The sequence below is a fragment of the Penicillium riverlandense genome (assembly GCF_028828495.1).
Source record: "Penicillium riverlandense strain IBT 135883 chromosome Unknown utg000003l_segment0_segment0, whole genome shotgun sequence".
Lineage (NCBI taxonomy): Eukaryota > Fungi > Ascomycota > Eurotiomycetes > Eurotiales > Aspergillaceae > Penicillium > Penicillium riverlandense.
The window spans coordinates 17,103-35,245 of record NW_026643196.1 but is presented as its reverse complement, the minus strand read 5'-3'; the positions used below and the strand labels follow the sequence as shown (position 1 = coordinate 35,245).

Sequence of the window (18,143 nt, the reverse complement as noted above, 5' to 3'; positions counted from 1 at the left end):
AATCCGTGATGCAAAACCTATCTCCAAACCCCTCAGTATACGTCATAAATAAATTCAACAACCTTGTTTATTGAGTTCTCCTAGCTCATTATTCCCTTTGACGTCGTAGGACCCGGCTTTCTACTCAGTCCAGAAACCTACGTTTGCGCGCCCAGTATCACAAGTAAAAGGTTTGCACTGGCGGGTTAAAAATGCGGTCAGCAGGTTATCTGCTTGATTGGCTGGCATGAGAAACCGTTCATAGCCGTCAAATGAACGTCAGGATTGTACAAGAAACGAGTTTGTATCTCGGCTGATGAGCGCATGTCTGGCTTTTGATTATCTCCTGCTTTACCTATTGAATCTTATGTCCCGGCTATAGTCAATATTAGAGGGGACAATGGCCTGGGCACCGAATGATTATCGCACCCAAAAGATATTTTAGAAAGACTTCCAATTGTAAAAAGCAAATGTCCTGCGCAGCATGAAAGGCAAAAGCAGAATACAGTTCGCCATATGGATTCATCAAGAGCTCTTAAATTTCGTACGATGCAAATATACCGCGGGGAAGTCTCAGGAAGTCGCCCCTGCTTGCTTTGCCACGGCCACTTTCGTGGCTTGTAATAAATTATCGGCTAATCGAGCTGACATCAGGGTGAGCTCGGTGACTAATGTCTGACCCAAAATGCACTGGAAATGACATTAGCTCCCGTGTCATAGTTTGGAGAATATCGATGATCTTACCTGATATACTTGGACAGTATTTGTCGAGCTTGGCGAATTTAAGGGCGCTGCTCATCGTTCATGGTGACAGCCTTCCTATATGCATCCGCCAGCTCGTCCGAAATTTCAAGGGTTAAAAATCATGCTGCCATTAAGACTCTGTGCAGCGCCTGAGAACTCGGACAAGTACAAAATGCCGTGACGCTTCGGCTGAGACACCATGTGCTCCTAGGCAACCAGTTCATTCCGCCATGCGTGAAGGCACGATGCAAGCATCAGACACGGCGGAGAGCGCAAGAGCTCATCACAATCGACAGATTTGTGAAGGAAATGCATAGACATATATTCAACTGTGCCAAACTTGCCGTTGATGCGGCCAAACTAGCTCATTTACCACTGCATGCAGGTTTTGATGCTCTTCGACATCCTGTCTGCTTGGTACGGCGACTTGTACCGGTATGACCAAGCCGACTCACTCTGGGTGGCCACTCAGAAAGACTCTAGCGCGTGCAGCTTCTGCGGTACATCCTTGATGTGGTCCAGACGGTCAAGAATGGTGGGAACTAGTAGAGTCCGATTACGTAGCAATGACGGGATCACAGCCGATTCTGCATTGGGATTTAAGGCTTTAGGGGTAAATATTAACCTGCCTTCAAGACATCTGAATGACTTCCATATTGAATACATAATTTATATATGGCCTAAAATGCCTCGCGTAAGATTTGAAGAGATTTAGTTAAGGAATAGTAAAATGACAGGATAACGGTTAATCCCTATGTCGGGTATAGCGCGATATATTAAAAGTCGATGATAATGTTTGAACCACCGTAGCGCTACCAACACGCATCTGATCCAAACATAGGATATACCGCCTTATAGCGCTAATCGAACCCCACACACCTACATAAAAATAGTTAGAAAATATGGAGTTTGAAAGGTGAGCATTTCCCCAACTTTTGCTATATAGATAGAATACAAGCAAGGGCAGCAGCAAACACACACACACACACACACACACACAAAGAGCGCTGCCTAATTAGTGACTCAGGTGACTTAGAGCGTGTTATTGTTAGTTGCAACAACGTGTCTATTTCCATACATATTAAAAGTACAGAATAATTCCACAACAATGATCCAGTGTAATTATACAGCGAACAGAACCGTTCCGGTTTCTGTTCCTGATTTAAAATGTCTTGTTCTCCTTTCTATATTGCTTCGGCCAAATGCCCTGCTTCCCGGGGCTTAAGATTCCATTCGGGTCCAGAGCATCTTTAATCCGCTCGTTCAGCGCCCGCAAGCTGCAACCGTTGAAATCATACTGATCGGCAACAAGATCCATGTAGTCGATGTGGGCACGGTACTCGCTGTATCCGTGTTTTCGTGCAAGATCCACAAGATCCACAAAGAGTTTGTTGGCATTGGAACGCTCGGAGTTCGACGTGCGGTCGAAGTAGATCATGTTGATCATAGTGAGATGGCGGGGGTAGAGATGGAGGCCACCAAAATAGTCGAAGCCATATTGGGCACACAGGGGCTTCACATCACGATAGAATGCCATAGCGCAGCTGCCATCGGGTGGTAGAACAGGGGAAAATGAGATATGACCACTGAAATTTTGGTCAGCACCGAACAAGGCTTACGTTTGGCGGATCGTATACGTACCCATCCTTGCCGCGATACTCGACGGCCTTTAAAGCCATGAGACTGGGAGTGCCAGTCTCGACAGTGCGCTCTGGAAAGGGAATATCTTCCGGACTCAAAGTCTCGCTACCCTCAGGAGGATAGTACGCTTTGCCTGTAAGCTTCGCACCGGAAAGTTTGTCGAAGACCTTTTGACATCTCTTCCAGTTGTATTCGATCATTTCCTTAGGTCCATATAATCCAAATCTCGCGGACCAGAACCCAATCCCTAGCTGCTTTTGGATCTTTTTCAATTGGCCATCTGGGACCGTACCTTGGCCATCATAAAAGTCCTGGCGCTGTCCACGCTTGACCATCTCGCGCGGGATATTCCCGATCAAGGGGTGGTTTTGAATTATATCGCGAAGCAGCAGATTGCGGAATCCATCTATCAGTGGTGACAGATCCTTCTCATTCTCGACATCAATGCGACAAGCCATGAAGCCCTCCGGACTGGGCGATGCCCAAAGCGTAAGCTTTGTTACGATACCGAAGTTGCTTTGACTGAACATGCTCTCGTATGTGGGCCCATAGCCGCCACGGAACAGCGGCCAGCACGGTGACTTGTCAATCGCACCAGCACCAGTCCGTACAACGTTGCCATCTGCCAGCACCACCTCAATACCACATATTTGGTTCGAGTGATCGCCCGCTGGGGTATATCCCCAACCCCTATCCAAAGCGTTGCCGACGACCGAACCCCAGCCTAGGGCAGGCACGGAGCACCAGATGTTTTTCTTTTGTTCTTGGATGGCCTGGTAGATGTCGCAGAAGGTGACACCAGGCTCGACGGTGTAATAGGAGTAGCAGTCGTTGATTTCGATCACTTTGCGCATACATTGGAGGTCGAGAATGATGGAACCCTAGGATGGTAACGCTTAGTCTGCAGTTCTTCGTATGACGGTAGGGAGGACTGCTTGTCATACCTTTACCCTTGCGGCCGGGCCACCGTATCCCAGGTTTTTCCCCCGCGACACAGTCCACAGGGGAATCTTGTGCTTGTTGCAGATCTTCAGAACAACCTGGATATGCTCGACGGTGACAGGAAACAGGGTCGCCGAGCTTCCGCGTTTCTCCTGCTCATCGGATTCCTCCGAATATGGGTCGTTGTAGCGGACACGATGCTCATGCCCAGTTAAGACGCCTTCGTCTCCGAGGACTGATTTAAATTCCCCGAGCACGCCGGCCCATGTCACGGCGTCGAGTCCCGGTGGCAGGATTTCGACTGTTGCTGTACGTTCGGCCGTTGTCCTCCATGTGGAGAGGACCTCGTTGGCCATTGCATTTTCCTTGTCATTGAGAGCCAACGAGAAAGGTGCCAAGGGGGAGTACGTGGCCATGGTGATTTGGGATTGAGCCTTGGAGCTTCAACAACCTTGGCTCCGAGGGAAAAGACCGCAGATTAAATTGCTTAGCGCATTGCCCCTCCATTGGCCCCTCATTAACTCCTACCGTAGGATCCGACTTGGAACATTCCCGTCGGAGAGATGGCCCCGGAGGCTTTCAGCCGGGGCCGTTGTACGTTGCCAGACCAGGAAGATTGTCTCCGGAGACAAACCGGCAATAAACACAGCCGCCAATCATACATTGCTAAAAGGCTCGCCGCCTAACTCATAATCTCCCCACCTCTTCAATAACCGGATTGTACCCAAGATTAAAACGCGACTTTGGCGCTACCCCGCAGCCAACTCCAATATGAACTCTAAAGAGTCCGGGGGCCTGCTACAGTATCTAGTAGATCAGTTAGCCTTAATTCAAAGTACTCCAGATCACCCCAATTCATAAAAGGGATGGGGTCTCTGCGTGGCATCGGGAGAGGAAAAGACACGACAACTCCGTCCATTATCTCAATTCACCCCATTTTTGGCTTCGCGTAGTCGTTACGTGCCTCCTTGTGGTCTCTTGATTATAACCTTTGAGCAGACGTTCCCACTGTTGGCTCCAATATGTCTCCCGGTATCGCAGACAGGGAGCAACAATTTTTTGGCGAGGGCCGTCGCGACACTAGCTTGAAGGCAAACTGGCGTATCTTCGCCATCACGCTGTACTTGGGCACTTCGCTCTTCGAGTATGGTTTTGACAAGGGCGCCATTGCGGGCTTCCAGGCCATGCCAGGTTTCCTACAGGTTTTTGGCTACCAGACTCTGGACGGAGAATGGGCTATCCATGTAACTCACACCCTGTCCTCTTCGCTGTTAATTTATTCTGACATTTTACGATGACTAGTCCGGGCCCCAGCAGATTATCTCCTCGTTTATGATCCTGGGCAATATCATCGGCTCCGCGTCAACCGGATTCATTGGTTCTTACGTCGGGCGCCGCTACGCCTTAATGTTGGGGTCGATAATCGTGGTTGTCTCGACGGTCATCATGTCTGAGACAACCTCGATGGGAGCACTCTACTTTTCTAGAATCCTCATTGGTATCGGCAATGGCATGCTACTGAACTTTACAGTGTTGTACCTGCAGGAGTGCACACCCGCATACTTCCGTGGTCTATGCTTGAGTATGGTGACGTGCTGGATAGCGATTGGAACGACGATCGGCATGGTTCGTCATCCAAAAAGAACAAACCTGCCTTTGGTGAAAAGCCGTGCTAATAAGGGGAGTAGGTAGTCAACAATGAAACCGCCAGCATTATGAGCCGCCAAGCCTATCAGATCCCCCTCTACGTCTGTTACCCGGTTCCAGTCATCCTCATTCTGACACTGCCATTCTTCCCTGAGACCCCACGCTGGCTACTGCATCGTGAAAAGCCCGAAGAGGCCCTCCGCAGCCTGCAATTTTTCCGCAAGGGCACTTACAATGAAGTTGCACTGCGGGAGGAGTTTGAAGAGATGAAGGCCGCTGCAAGACGCGAGATGGAAATCCAGACAAGCTGGAATACATTCTTCAAACTCTTCCGCGGTCCTGATTTGCGACGGACGATGATTGCCGTCGGTGTTGGCACTGCAAATGCTGGTGTAGGGGGCATGTTCGTTCTGGCATTTGGTACCTACTTTTTCGAAGTGGTAAGTCTCGGCGCGTTTCAAAAATAAGCATTAGAAACAGTCCAAAAGCAGCTCACAACAGTTTAGGCTGAAGTCGCTAACCCGTTCCAATGGATTATCGTCACCAACTGTATTGGTCTCGCTGGTCTGTTTGTAACCTGGGCGGTTGTCACACACGTTGGCCGTCGGTACATCATTGTTGCAGGTTGTGCTCTTTGCACTATCAGCATGCTCATCATGGCCGCCGTTTACTCCGCAACTAATGTCGACAAAGCCAGTGCGGACATTGCTCTCATCGTTCTCGTGTCGGTGTATGTATTCGGCTTCAATTTTGGCCTAGAACCTTACGTCTATCTCGTTGCCGGTGAGATGCCTTCCCAGCATCTCCGTGGCTATACCCTGGGCTTGTCGAGCACTGTCAGCTTTTTCTTTGGGTGGTTGACCGCCTTTACCACGCCTTACTTTATTAACCCGACAGTGCTTAACTGGGGTCCCAAGTATGGGTACGTGTGGTTCGGGAGCGGCCTTATAGTCACTGCATTCGTGTGGTATTACTTACCTGAAGTGCGAGGCCGGACCCTCGAGGAGATTGATGAGATGTTCCGGAACAATGTGCCCACGAGAAAATTCTCCAATTATGTGTGTATAGAGAACCTAGAAGCACAGGAGAGGGGTAGGAAGGTTGTCAAGGCTGAGGACGATCCCACCGAAGCGCACGTTGAGGTGGCCCAGTAAGTGGATTACTCTCGGAATTTTCAATCTCTGTGTACGCAGTATAGTGTCTTATGTACAGTGAATGAGAGCCTTCTGCCGCTTTGGGAACAAACTCGAGGGTTCACCTTTGGACCACGCGCCTGAGCCTCATTGTATTAACTAACGTATATCACAAGCGAGTGTGTCGGAAATCTTACAAACTTGAGATCTCACTAACAATAGCTTTGCAATATTTAGACAATACCTAGCGTGTTTATGAGGTTGAAACGTCTGTAAACTTTTGAGGTTCCAATATCTATATCATTTTTTCCGCCAACGTAGTAAAAACTTCTTTAACCTCGATTCAAGTCAAGCTATAGTATTTGATATGCTTAAAAATAACACAATTCTAATAATCAAATGAAAAGGATCCGTGGTTGCTGGACTATGGAGTTATAAAGATAATGCATTTGTTACGGTGTTTTGGGCTGTCTCGCTCGCTTGTATTGACTCGTTGTGGATTACGATAGTTATCCACTTAAGCAAGCCATTAGCGAAACCTCGTGGAGAGCCAAGAGACCTCATTAGGACAATTGAATAGAAAAAAAAAAAAAAAAAACAAACGGATGAGCTCTACAAAGACTGGAACGAAGGGGACGATGGAGAGCCTTCGAACGAGAGAGATGGTTTGGTTGACTGAGTCTTTCGGAAGAAGGACCCTCTATTGACGAACCAAGTGGATCATTGATCAGCCACTCATTACCTGACATTGTAATGTGTCATGATCCCGAGACCCAGGGTAAGGTAATTTTGCTCCTCGGATGCAAGTTACCGCAACCACACCACCATGTCTGTCGGCGGCACATTGATACCGTCGGCTGGGCAACATGAAGACACCGCAACCAGGCTTTGAGGCCCATAGCTACCGCCATGCCGCTAGGCTAGTTCATCTGTTCGATCCGGAGCCAGGCGGGGTCCCGACGCTACTGTTGTTCAAAAGACCACGGCCTCCTTCCGGAGTGACACCACGTATTGCACAGTCACTATTATCAAAATGGTGGTGGTTTACACAACGTACTGTGCTGCTGGGGGAGCTGCAGGCATCTGCAGTCATCTTCTCTACTTCATCCGTGGCGAACATCACAAGTATGCTCATCGATGGTTTACCCGCGCTCTCGTTGGTATCGCTATCCTGGGTGTTGGTATTCTGCGTCTGACTAATTACCAACTGCTGCTTGCATTCGCACTCACGGTCCTTACCTCAATTTCGTTCTTTGTGGGACTTTATGGCAGCATCGGATTGTATCGCGTGTTATTCCATCCGTTGCGCAAATTCAACGGACCCTGTTTAGCACGATTATCAAACTTCTATCATATGTATATTATTCGGAAGTCGGATAATTACCTTGTGATGAAGAAGATGCACGAGAAATATGGCCCAATTGTCAGGACTGGTAAGCAACATTAACATCGTCATTTTACACAGGCTAAGATACTTTCCCCCTTTGACTGACAGATATGTTACAGGCCCAGCGAACTTGTCCATCAATGATCCGGCGGCCGTCGCGCTCGTTTTAAGCGATAGGTCGAAATGCTTCAAGGGGCCGTGGTATGACCGGTCCCTGCCACTTGTGAACCTGCATACTGTTCGTGACAAGAAGGTGCACGATTCCCGGAGGAAGATTTTTACCAAGGCGTTTAGTCCCACCGCTCTTCGCGAATATGAGGAGAGAGTGTACGTTCACTGTGAGGAATTCGTGAGACAGATGATCCGTCTAAGCGGGAAGCCGTTTGATGCATCCGCATGGTTCAAATACTTCGGTACTTTTATCTGTTACTGCCCTACCATTGAAAATAAAGGGTAGATCCTGACAATCCTCTGTAGCGTTCGATGTCATGGGCGATTTGGGATTGGGGAAAGAGTTCCACATGATGACTGAGGAGACGAATCGTTGGATCCCTGTCCTTCTCGAGACGAGTATGGCACATGTCGGCCCCACGAGTCCTATCCCCTGGATGGCACCTATCCTGCACAAGATGCCATGGGCTGGAAGGGGTACAAGAAACTGGTTGGAGTTTGTCGGCTCGCAGGTCAAACAGCGTACGGAGAAGAAGTCCGATAAGCGAGATGTAAGGCACAAGGCTTTCTTCATTGCTAGCCAAGTTTGGATTTCCCACTAATACAGCAACAGATTTTGGCCCATCTCATTCATGCTTATGACCAGACCGAGAAGAAGGATAGCGATTTCCAGTGGCTACGCGGCGATACTAGACTGACCATTGTTGGCGGTTCCGACACCACTGCTGCAACTCTGACTTTCATCTTCTACCACTTGGCCAAGGATCCATCGCAGGTCGAGAAGTTGCGAGCTGAGTTGGAGCCATTGCTCAACGGCAAGCCCCGGCTCGATCCCAAGGACGTGGCTAAAGCGCATCATCTCAACGGCATAGTCCAAGAAGCTCTGCGTCTCCACCCCGCGATCCCCTCGGGATTCCCGCGAGTCACGCCCCCGGAGGGAGTAACAATCAGCGGGACATATATCCCTGGAGGGGCCACGATTGTAATCCCGGTGTATGCCATGCAGCGCGATGAGGCTAACTACACACACGCGGAGGAATTCATCCCCGAACGGTGGTACTCGAAGCCGGAACTGATCAAGAATCGAGACGCGTTCCTGACTTGGAATATTGGTAAGCAAATGCTGATTTTGCAAACTGTTCAAGTTTCTAATACGATCTTAGGCACAAACGGATGTATTGGCAGAGCACTGGCGCTGACGGAGATGCGAGACCTCCTCACCTACTTCATACACAGCTTCTCGGCTGTCAAGTTTGCCCCTGGAGAGGATGGAACACCCCTAGTGACTGAGACAAAGGATCATTTTACTTTGGGAGTAGCGCCGTTGAACCTGATTTTTGAGGAGAAGTAATTCTGATTTCCTGGGAGGCTGTTTGAGTAACCGGCCCTTACATAAAGGGAGCGAATCTTGCTCATAATTTTTCGCTATTCGCGCAATAATGAGAATGATCAACAGAGAGAGAGAGAGTTCCATTTACTCTGGTTCATCCCCTACGGCGATATGTATGGCAGCTGAGGAGTAAATACAGGAGACGCAAGGAAGAATATATATCGGAATCGGACCTTACAAAATACCAAAGCACAGACAGGTCCAAAAGTCCGATGTTCACGCCACAATATATTTCGAAACACTTCGTCTTCACCTAATCAGTCAGTCCGCTGACTTCCACGTCCGTCTCGCATCGACCTACTACTTCACCCCTGTACTAAATTAAGCGCCTGTGATCTTAAATGTGTCATTTTGAAGACATAGAATCTTCCGCTTCTTTGGACGCAACACTGCGCGAATGGGAGTTGGTCCTCCGTGGGTACCTAGGAGCAAAACCCGAGTATCAATTTCAACCCATGCGGTAAAGTAATATATTCTTACCAAGCTGCAGCCCAGGTAACTATATAGTTAACTTAACCCTGCAAGCAATAACTAAGCAGGAGACTTGGCATCAGCCGACCTCATCGACTGCCCACCATTAACAGACTGTGTTCAGGATATCCAACCGGAGCGAGACATATACTATAGATATATGTGTATATATTTCAAAGTCGTAAATAAAAAGGAAATATTGCTCTGAATCATATAATAACCACTTATTAAATCAATTACCTCTAATAAGGCGAGAGAAACACTCTTAATTCATTTTTTAAAGAAGTGCTTGTTGCTAAAGTGCACAGGCTGAGAACAGCGAACCAGATACTCAGGTCCCAGTGAAAATAATTCTTTACCTCCTTAAGGCTGGCTTCTAGTTCCCCGATGTGCTGCCAGGGAATGGCCCTCGGGTCTTAGCAGACCATACTTTGTTGACTAGACATAGCGATGGCTTCCGGCTCAAGGAAACTTCGTCCGTACCCCCCGTTTCCCGTCGGCGCTAACAAGCCGCGCTGCTGACTGATATCGGAATTATGGCGCCGGGACTGGCCCAAACTATGTTTGTTCCTGTATCGAAGTTCCGCATCTCCACCAGATGCCTGTATTTGCCACCGCGCTTCAGAGGATGGTCGAACGTGGCTGTGGCATTTCTTGAACGCGGTAATCAAGAAATGGCTGAATACTGAGAGAGTCCAAAATAAGATCCCGTTTAGCGGCAGTGCAGTGGATCTTTTCCTTGGACGGGCGGAGGCATACTTCCATGCACGAGCCGGAGAGGAGCTCGGATTAACTTCCCACGGACAGTCTCTGAACTTCCTGGAAATAGGCTGTAGTGATAGGGATTGTAAGGGGCTCGGCTGCATATGTCCGCCACAGAGGGGCCTCTCTGCATTCCTCCTGCTGTGCGATGAGAGAGTGCATGTCTTGAAAATGCTTTAACTCCCCCAGATTCACCAATTATGAATATCGTTTGCCCCTATTAGTCTACCTTTTCTCCGAACCTCTCACCATCATGGGGTCCATTGCTGCAGCCGTGGTCAAAGACCAGACTATCCACCAACCCCGCCGCATCCGAATCATCGTCATTGGGGCGGGAATCTCGGGAATTGCCTTTGCATACAAGATCAAGGCGCTGGAGAATGTGGAGTATCAGATCTACGAAAAGAACGAGGACGTTGGTGGCACATGGTTCGAGTCGCGATACCCCGGTTGCTCGTGCGATATCCCGGCCCATTCGTACACGTACCCTTGGGTGGGCAACCCAAACTGGTCGAGATTGTCGGTAGCCATACGTATATTATTTCGCTCCTGTGGCGCTTACATTGACTATGTGGTAGATATGCCGGCGCCGAGGAAATTTGGAAATTCTACCGCGACAGGGCCGAAGAGTACGGAGTCTATGAGACGACGAAGTTCAACCACAAAGTCGTTGGAGCAACGTGGAACGAAGAGAATGGGAGATGGATGATCAAGGTCGAAGATCTGAAGACTGGCCTGGCAACAGAGGACTCGGCGGAGGTCCTCATCAACTGCGCGGGAGTGTTGAAGTAAGTCGCTTCCTGCAAATTGGGAGTTCCTGCTGACGGAAGAAACTGCCAGTAAGTGGAAGTGGCCTGATATTCAGGGCCTTCAGTCCTTTGGAGGAACGCTCGTACACAGTGCCCGCTATCCTCAGGAACTGGACCTGGCAGGAAAGACTGTCGGTGTCATCGGTGCAGGATCGTCCGGAATCCAGATCGTCCCTACCATCCAACCTAGTAAGCATGCTGTCTCCATCCCAATTTAGACTCCCAGAAATGCTCAACAAAAACCTAGTTGTCAAGGCCCTCATCAGTTTCAACAGATCCCCAACCTGGATTGCCCCCCAGTTTGCCGGCCATCTAGCATCAGCTGGTAGACAAACGATGTATACCGAGGAGGAAAAGGAGAGATTCCGCAATGACCCAGAGCAACTCCTCAAATATCGACAGGAAATTGATCAGGTAATCAACTCTCGGTTTCCCAATTTCTACAAGGGCTCGGAAGAGCAGAAGGCGTCGAGAGCGATCGTGGAGAAGGGAATGCGGGAGAGACTCTCAAAGATGGATCCAGAGCTTCGCGAGAAGCTCATTCCAGATTTTGACGTCGGCTGTCGACGGTGAGAAACTGCCAATGTTGCGGCATGAGGTTTATGCTAACAACCAAATAGTGTTACCCCCGGCGATGGCTACCTAGAGGCACTACAGGAACCCAATGTTCAAGTTGTACGAACCCGTATCCAAGAGGTCAACGAAGAGAGCATAGTCACTGCCGATGGAATCAGTCATGCTGTGGATGTGATCATCGCAGCCACTGGTTATGACACGTCCTATGTTCCTCCATTCCCGCTCGTGGGACGGAATGGTGTCGATTTGGGGAAGCGATGGGCGCAGACGGGCGCAGAAGCCTACTTGACTTGTGCCGTTCCCGACATGCCCAATTACTTCAGTGAGTACACTCTAAGTAAAGGCGAAGCTTTGCGCACATTCTCATACGTCATCCTTGTTACAGTGGTCGTGGGACCGAACACACCAATCTCGAATGGCTCCCTAATGCCTGCTATCGAAAGTCAACTAGAGTTTGCCCTAACTTTTGCCAAAAAGATCCAGAGGGAGAGTGTCAAGTCTGTTGTAGTTAGCCAGCAAGCGACCACCGAATTTAACGACCACAAAGATGCAGTCATGGAACTGTTGACCTTCTCCGGGAACTGCAACAGCTGGTAAGGTCCCACAGCATTGTGACTGCACAAAATAGCTTACGATGATATTCTGACCGTTTCTCAGGTACAAGGGCGGAACCTCTAATGGCCGAATCACCGGCCCATGGTGCGGTTCGCTCAATCACTTCCTCGAAAGTATCGCGGAACCTCGCCTGCAGGATTTTGAATTTACGTACGATCATGGGAACCGGTTTGAATATCTGGGTCGTGGACTTTCGCGCAAGGATGTCGAAAAGAAAGATCTTGCGTGGTATATTCATTAGAGACAGGGCGGGGTTGAGCTGAAGAACTGTATCGCTTCGAGACTACTTGAACCTCAGGAGAGGCCACTTCATTGTTGAATCCGATATGCGTTTTGCACAAGATTGCACTCTTCTGGGGAGTTGTTCATCAATAAGCTCTTGTCTATCGATCTCGTTTACAGGGGCTTTTTTCCCCCCAATTTGATGGGCCTGGCGAGGTGAATTCCTACCAGCGAAACGTGACGAATACAACGTGAGCCGACGTGCCATTGGAAACGAGCGATTCCCCGGCAGATACCGCAATAGTTCGATGAGGTCATTCGGGGACTTGGGCGTCGAAGAACGTAGACGTACGGTGGCCCCTGACGGGTACAGAGTAGAGTAAACAATCGACGCAGAAGAACCTCCGTAGCGACACCAATCAACACCATTCACGGAGTGTGTTTCACATTTTCGTGAGCAGAATATGCGCCAATCATGCTCCCGTGGCAATTCCTTAAGTCTCCCGGATGCCAAAAGAATGATCATCTCCCCCGGCTGAGAAGAAGTTGACTAACTTAGCTGCACGTAAGTTAGTCAGCCTCTTTGGTCGGCTCGTTGCATCCGGGCGTTGTTATTCCCGGCTTCAGCCCCGCACCATTCTCTCGCGACTCTCGGAAGATGGATCAGCCAGTGTTGGATTGCCTGGACTTTGGGTTCGCTGCTTCGGCAAACTGGGTGCCGCTCCTGTTCCAGGAACATGACCTATGAATATCTACTGAAGGATGCCGTTGCGGCATCTTCTGCGAAAACCTCATTGTTTCTAGACATATTCAGGTTTCAACTTCTATTTCCCTGTTCGTAACAAAGATATGGCGCATGTATTCGAACTCGCCGAGTCCCTCACCCAGGCTCCGAACTACTCGAACGGCCAAAAGTCCAGTTCGCAACTCAAATTCCCCACAACCGAAGTATTCCACGGTTTTAACAGACCCTCGCGCATCGAAGGTGATATTGAGAACCTCGAGGTGACAGGTGAAGTTCCGAGGGATATCGAAGGAACCTTCTTCCGCATCCAGCCAGACCACCGCTTCCCACCCATCTTCCAGTCCGACATCCATTTTAATGGCGATGGGAACGTAACTGCGATCCGCATCGCGAACGGAGCTGCCCATTTCAAGCAGCGGTACGTTCGCACGGATCGGTACGAGGCTGAGAGTGCAGCGGGTAAATCGCTCTTTGGGAGGTATCGCAATCCGTACACAGATAATGAAGCCGTCAAGGGGGTGATTCGCACAGCCGCGAATACGAACATCTTCTTCTGGAGAGGCATGTTGCTCGCAACCAAGGAGGATGGACCTCCGTATGCGATGGACCCCGAAACTCTGGATACAGTGGGCCGCTATGACTTTGAGGGCCAGGTGCTGAGTCCAACCTTTACGGCGCATCCCAAATTTGATCCCAAAACCGGGGAGATGGTGTGCTACGGTTATGAAGTACGCTTAATGGCCCCTTCTCTAGGTTATGTAGGAAATTTGCTAACGGAGAAATGTAGGCTGGTGGTGACGGCAATGATGGCTCCCGCGATATTGTGGTGTATACCATTAACCAAGATGGAGTCAAGACCGAGGAGTGTTGGTACGAGGCACCCTTTTGCGGCATCATCCACGATTGTGGCATTAGTGATAACTGGGTTGTCCTTCCTATGACACCGCTCAAGTGCAATCCTAGGCGTCTAAAGGATGGAGAGAACCATTGGGCATGGGATCCGAAGGAAGACCAGTGGTATGGACTTGTGCCTCGTCGAGGAGGAATGCCAGAAGACATCCGATGGTACCGTTCAAAGAATGGTGCGAACCTAAGACTGTTCACCTTACTAGTATTCATTTTCGACTGACAATCCCAAAAGCCTTCCAGGGCCACACAGTCAGTTGCTACGAAACCCCCGGCGGCAAAGTCGTCTTTGATCTCACCATCGCCGACGGTAACGTCTTCTTCTTCTTCCCTCCCGTGAATACCCCAATAGGCACCGTCGCCAAGCGCAACAAGCTGCAGAACAAGACCACGCGCTGGATTTTCGACCCCAATACACCAACGAACTCGTGGGTAGATCCCGCCGAGGAACTCGACACGTATTCAGGCGAGTTCTCGCGTATCGACGACCGCTTCACTACCATGAAGTACAATCACTACTGGCAAGCCATCATCGATACAAGCCAGCCGTACGACTTTGCCAAGTGCGGAAGCCCAGCAGGCGGCCTCTTCAACAGTCTGGGCCACTTCACTTGGGACGGATCCGTCCGTGAGACGTTCTGGGCGGGGCCATGTGCCACCTTCCAGGAGCCCGCATTCATTCCACGGGCGGGAAGCACCGAGGAGGGAGATGGTTACCTGATCGCGCTGATGAATCATCTGGATGTGCTGCGAAATGACGTGTGTATATTCAATGCTAAGAAGATCGCTCAGGGCCCCGTTGCGGTGATTCATTTGCCGTTCAAGCTGAGGCTCGGCCTTCACGGAAATTTCGTGGAAGAGAGCGAGATCAAGGCATGGAAGAAGAAGCGGGAGCGAGAGTTGGGCCCTGTCAAGGCTTCGAGCCAGCCACTGCCGTGGCAGCAAAGGCGGAATGGCAATGTTAGCGGTAATTGATTTTAAATAATTTCAAGGAGATTTACGCCAAATATGTATTTATTTACACGTGGTTCAACATACGAAACAACAATATATGGTCAATCGAAGTGAAGTGAGGAGGTTTTACAATCGAGACGTAAGGAACGTTGCTTCGATTCGAAGAACCAGGGCGTCTTCAGAAGCCGAACTGAGAGGCGGATAATGTCCCATCTGCGAGGATATCAATCAGGCCTGATTGAGCATTCAGGTCCAGCGTTTCGAGCACGTCAAATTCGGACATATTCAGATTACTGTGAGACCTTGTTAAACAAACTCTCTCCAAAGGAACAAAGCAAGAGGCCTTACAAGTCAGTGTCATCCAGGCAAAGAGCTCCTGTTTCAGGATACACAATCTGCCCCGTGGCTCCATCCGGACGGGCTTGATGCGAAAGGTTACTCGCTTGATGATGCGCCTCTTGACGCGGCTCCAGGGCGCGGCTCTCGTGGACTCTCGCTTCCAATTCTGGCGAGACTTTTTCGCACCATCCGATCTTTTCCATGCCACTTACAGTCTCAAGACAGAAGCCCAGCAGCTGCTGATGCTCCGGTCGACTGAGCTTCTGCACGGCTAATATCAAAATCCACACTATCTCCACTATGCAATGGCAGTCAAATAAAATCCGACTGGACAGCGTCCGGTCATTCACCATGCGCTTGAGGATGGCCACGGAGCGCTCCGCGGCTTCGATGCATTTGCCGCTGAGCTCCTCATAGCATCGCGCTTTGCCATTATGCTTGACGGAAGATTGACGAGAGCCGATAAAGAGGAGGAAAGGACGCGTGACGAAGATGATAGAACTGTAGTACCTTAAGTGTAGGATTGACACCGGTCGACGGTGTTGTGGGGGTTGGGAAGAGTCCCAACTGAGGTACGGAGGCACTTCGGTAAGCCAGCATTTGAGGGCTTTCAGGCTCTCAAAGACACGACTCATCGGCAGTCGGCCACCGACTTGGGCGGGTTCTACGAAACAGCTATGGCTGATCTTTCTCCGGAGTTGGACCAGCGAGACCGAGAGTGCCTGGTATCCTAGTGGCATATTCGGCCCCGGGTCCATGATCTGGGTATATGATGAAATATTAGCAAAAGGCGTACGTGAGCCGAATTGCGGTGTTCATGCCCCGTACCTGTTCCGATGACAGTGGCGTGTTCATGAAACCAGCATCATCACCAATCGCACGCGGATAGCCGAAGCGAATCGCCATTTCATGATCTAGTGTGTAGATTGTCCACCATAGTCGTCTCCCTCTCTCGCGTTCAACCGAATTACTCGTCCGGGGAGAAATACTTCGGTGTAGACCAAGAGAGAACCCGATTCTCACGGCTGTTCCCAAGTGTAAATATGCCCCAACGCTATAACACATTGCATGCATGGCCAAACTCTGCGACAATTGGTGAGTAATGCAATCACTCGATGCTCAGAGAAATACGCCGCGTACCAACAGACCAGAAGCTTTCACACTCTCGACATCCGCCTCGTCGCTTACTTCGGGTGACAGTTCTTTCGCCAAAGCCAGGTAATCAGCCGCCTGCCTCACGATCCCTTCCGCCCCGCTCCCTGTCTGCGTTTCTTGATTGACGGGCGTCATACTGCCGATCGCGAAGATCGAATACAGAGAGCAAAGCCAGGACGCGCTCATTCCTATTCCCCGATCCTCTAAGGTCTGGTCTAGCAGACTGTAGAACTGCTCCAAGGAGTAGAACCAATACAAGCAATGTATCTCCTGGAAAAAATGCTCCGCGTAGCGCATGCACAGGTCCCTTGGTGGCAGGTAGACCTCTCTTCTACATGCACTGCTGAAGCTCTCCGGTGTCTTGGGCGGGAGTAAACCTGTTTTCAATGGGGCTATGATTTTTGGATCGGTGTTGAGAGAAGTTTGCTGCGCCAGGCGTGCCGCATGATTCCAACGGATGGACGACTCTGGGCCGACGTAGCGGTACTTCCCTAAAGAATCAAGCACCATGCAGCCGAGCGCTTCTTGGAGGACGGGATGTTCGTCTGGCTCCATGACTTCCCCCTCAGCTGGTTTTTTCTCAGGGCCTTCCGCATTGTTACTCCGGGTCAGTCGTTGCACCTGCACTGAGTTGGAGATTCTAGGACTAGCACTGCGTTCGTCTAGCTTGGCGTGGATGGCTTGGATACCCTCGACGGTGAGCTCCGGTAGCTCTTCTTCCGATACGAACCGACGGAGCAGCGCGATGGACGACTCATGGACCTCCTCTGAGATGCGGTAAAAAGGGCGCTTTCTCTTCTTGAGATTGACCTCACACTGGGTGCCAAGCTGTGCACAGTTCTGACATGTGCCATTCTCTTAAAAAAAATACTTTCAGTCATCCAGAAAGCAGTTGCATGGGCCATAGCCTAGTCCGCGGAGCATAGCTTACCAACGCCGACACACTATACTATCATGATCAGCATACCCATACTGCCGACCAAGATCGACCCCTTTTTCGTACCTTAGTCTTCTTAGCCTTACAGGTCTCACAGCTCTGTCGTGCTCTCTTCCGCGGCGGCTGCTGGTCTGAGCTCTTCTCACCGGGTAGATTCTTCGCGGTCAATGGTCCAATCGAATCCATGTTGGATGGGTGTATGCGTGCAAAGGCCGGAACGTTGTTTCCTTCGGATCTGACCAAGAGTCGAGTGGGCCCCAGACTTACTACCCCAGTTGACCCCGCTATTCGGTTAGTCATACACGTGCAGATCATTTAATACTGACCTAGGTCTCTGAGGCACGGAAGGTCCAACTGGGCTCACGTAGGTGTAGGCCTCGCCAAAACCCCGTGCAAAACCCGACTGGCGCGCGAAAACCCCTATACAAGGCCCAAATGGGTACCAGCAAAACTCTGCGAGAGCCTGAAAAGAGTGATCTGTCATACGGCATAAATTATGCTGTATCTTTGGTCTATATCATGGTATCGACCTGCTGCAGCAGCTTCGCTGCTGCAGTCTAAATCGCGAGTGGGTAGCGTGCGTGTGCTGGAGGATCGGGGATCGAATCCGACGGAGGG

The 18,143-nt window shown here is 50.1% G+C and overlaps 6 protein-coding genes across 6 annotated transcripts; 4 read left to right on the top strand and 2 right to left on the bottom strand.

Moving 5' to 3' along the window:
- Positions 1-1,885: 1,885 nt before the first annotated feature.
- N7474_003609 (FAD-binding oxidoreductase) lies at positions 1,886-3,722 on the bottom strand (the record flags this gene model as incomplete). The annotated part of the gene is made up of 3 exons (XM_057195024.1): positions 1,886-2,309; positions 2,365-3,245; positions 3,309-3,722. The coding sequence occupies 3 exons, from the start codon at positions 3,720-3,722 to the stop codon at positions 1,886-1,888; spliced, it is 1,719 nt and encodes a 572-aa protein (XP_057052420.1).
- A 606-nt stretch (positions 3,723-4,328) lies between these two features.
- Positions 4,329-6,107, top strand: N7474_003608 (sugar porter (SP) family MFS transporter; the record flags this gene model as incomplete). The annotated part of the gene is made up of 4 exons (XM_057195023.1): positions 4,329-4,550; positions 4,609-4,932; positions 4,995-5,393; positions 5,460-6,107. 4 exons carry the CDS (start codon positions 4,329-4,331, stop codon positions 6,105-6,107), a joined length of 1,593 nt encoding a protein of 530 aa, XP_057052419.1.
- Positions 6,108-7,119: 1,012 nt separating this feature from the next.
- On the top strand, positions 7,120-8,995 carry N7474_003607 (cytochrome P450; the record flags this gene model as incomplete). The annotated part of the gene is made up of 5 exons (XM_057195022.1): positions 7,120-7,519; positions 7,593-7,886; positions 7,951-8,195; positions 8,258-8,756; positions 8,808-8,995. 5 exons carry the CDS (start codon positions 7,120-7,122, stop codon positions 8,993-8,995), a joined length of 1,626 nt encoding a protein of 541 aa, XP_057052418.1.
- A 1,525-nt stretch (positions 8,996-10,520) lies between these two features.
- N7474_003606 (flavin-containing monooxygenase) lies at positions 10,521-12,508 on the top strand (the record flags this gene model as incomplete). Its single annotated transcript, XM_057195021.1, has 6 exons — positions 10,521-10,786; positions 10,846-11,055; positions 11,108-11,265; positions 11,324-11,645; positions 11,697-12,245; positions 12,310-12,508. The coding sequence occupies 6 exons, from the start codon at positions 10,521-10,523 to the stop codon at positions 12,506-12,508; spliced, it is 1,704 nt and encodes a 567-aa protein (XP_057052417.1).
- An 830-nt stretch (positions 12,509-13,338) lies between these two features.
- On the top strand, positions 13,339-15,115 carry N7474_003605 (carotenoid oxygenase family protein; the record flags this gene model as incomplete). Its single annotated transcript, XM_057195020.1, has 3 exons — positions 13,339-13,962; positions 14,022-14,316; positions 14,376-15,115. The coding sequence occupies 3 exons, from the start codon at positions 13,339-13,341 to the stop codon at positions 15,113-15,115; spliced, it is 1,659 nt and encodes a 552-aa protein (XP_057052416.1).
- A 157-nt stretch (positions 15,116-15,272) lies between these two features.
- On the bottom strand, positions 15,273-17,711 carry N7474_003604 (fungal specific transcription factor domain-containing protein; the record flags this gene model as incomplete). The annotated part of the gene is made up of 6 exons (XM_057195019.1): positions 15,273-15,387; positions 15,443-16,194; positions 16,262-16,516; positions 16,574-17,404; positions 17,520-17,537; positions 17,592-17,711. 6 exons carry the CDS (start codon positions 17,709-17,711, stop codon positions 15,273-15,275), a joined length of 2,091 nt encoding a protein of 696 aa, XP_057052415.1.
- Between the last annotated feature and the right edge of the window lie 432 nt (positions 17,712-18,143).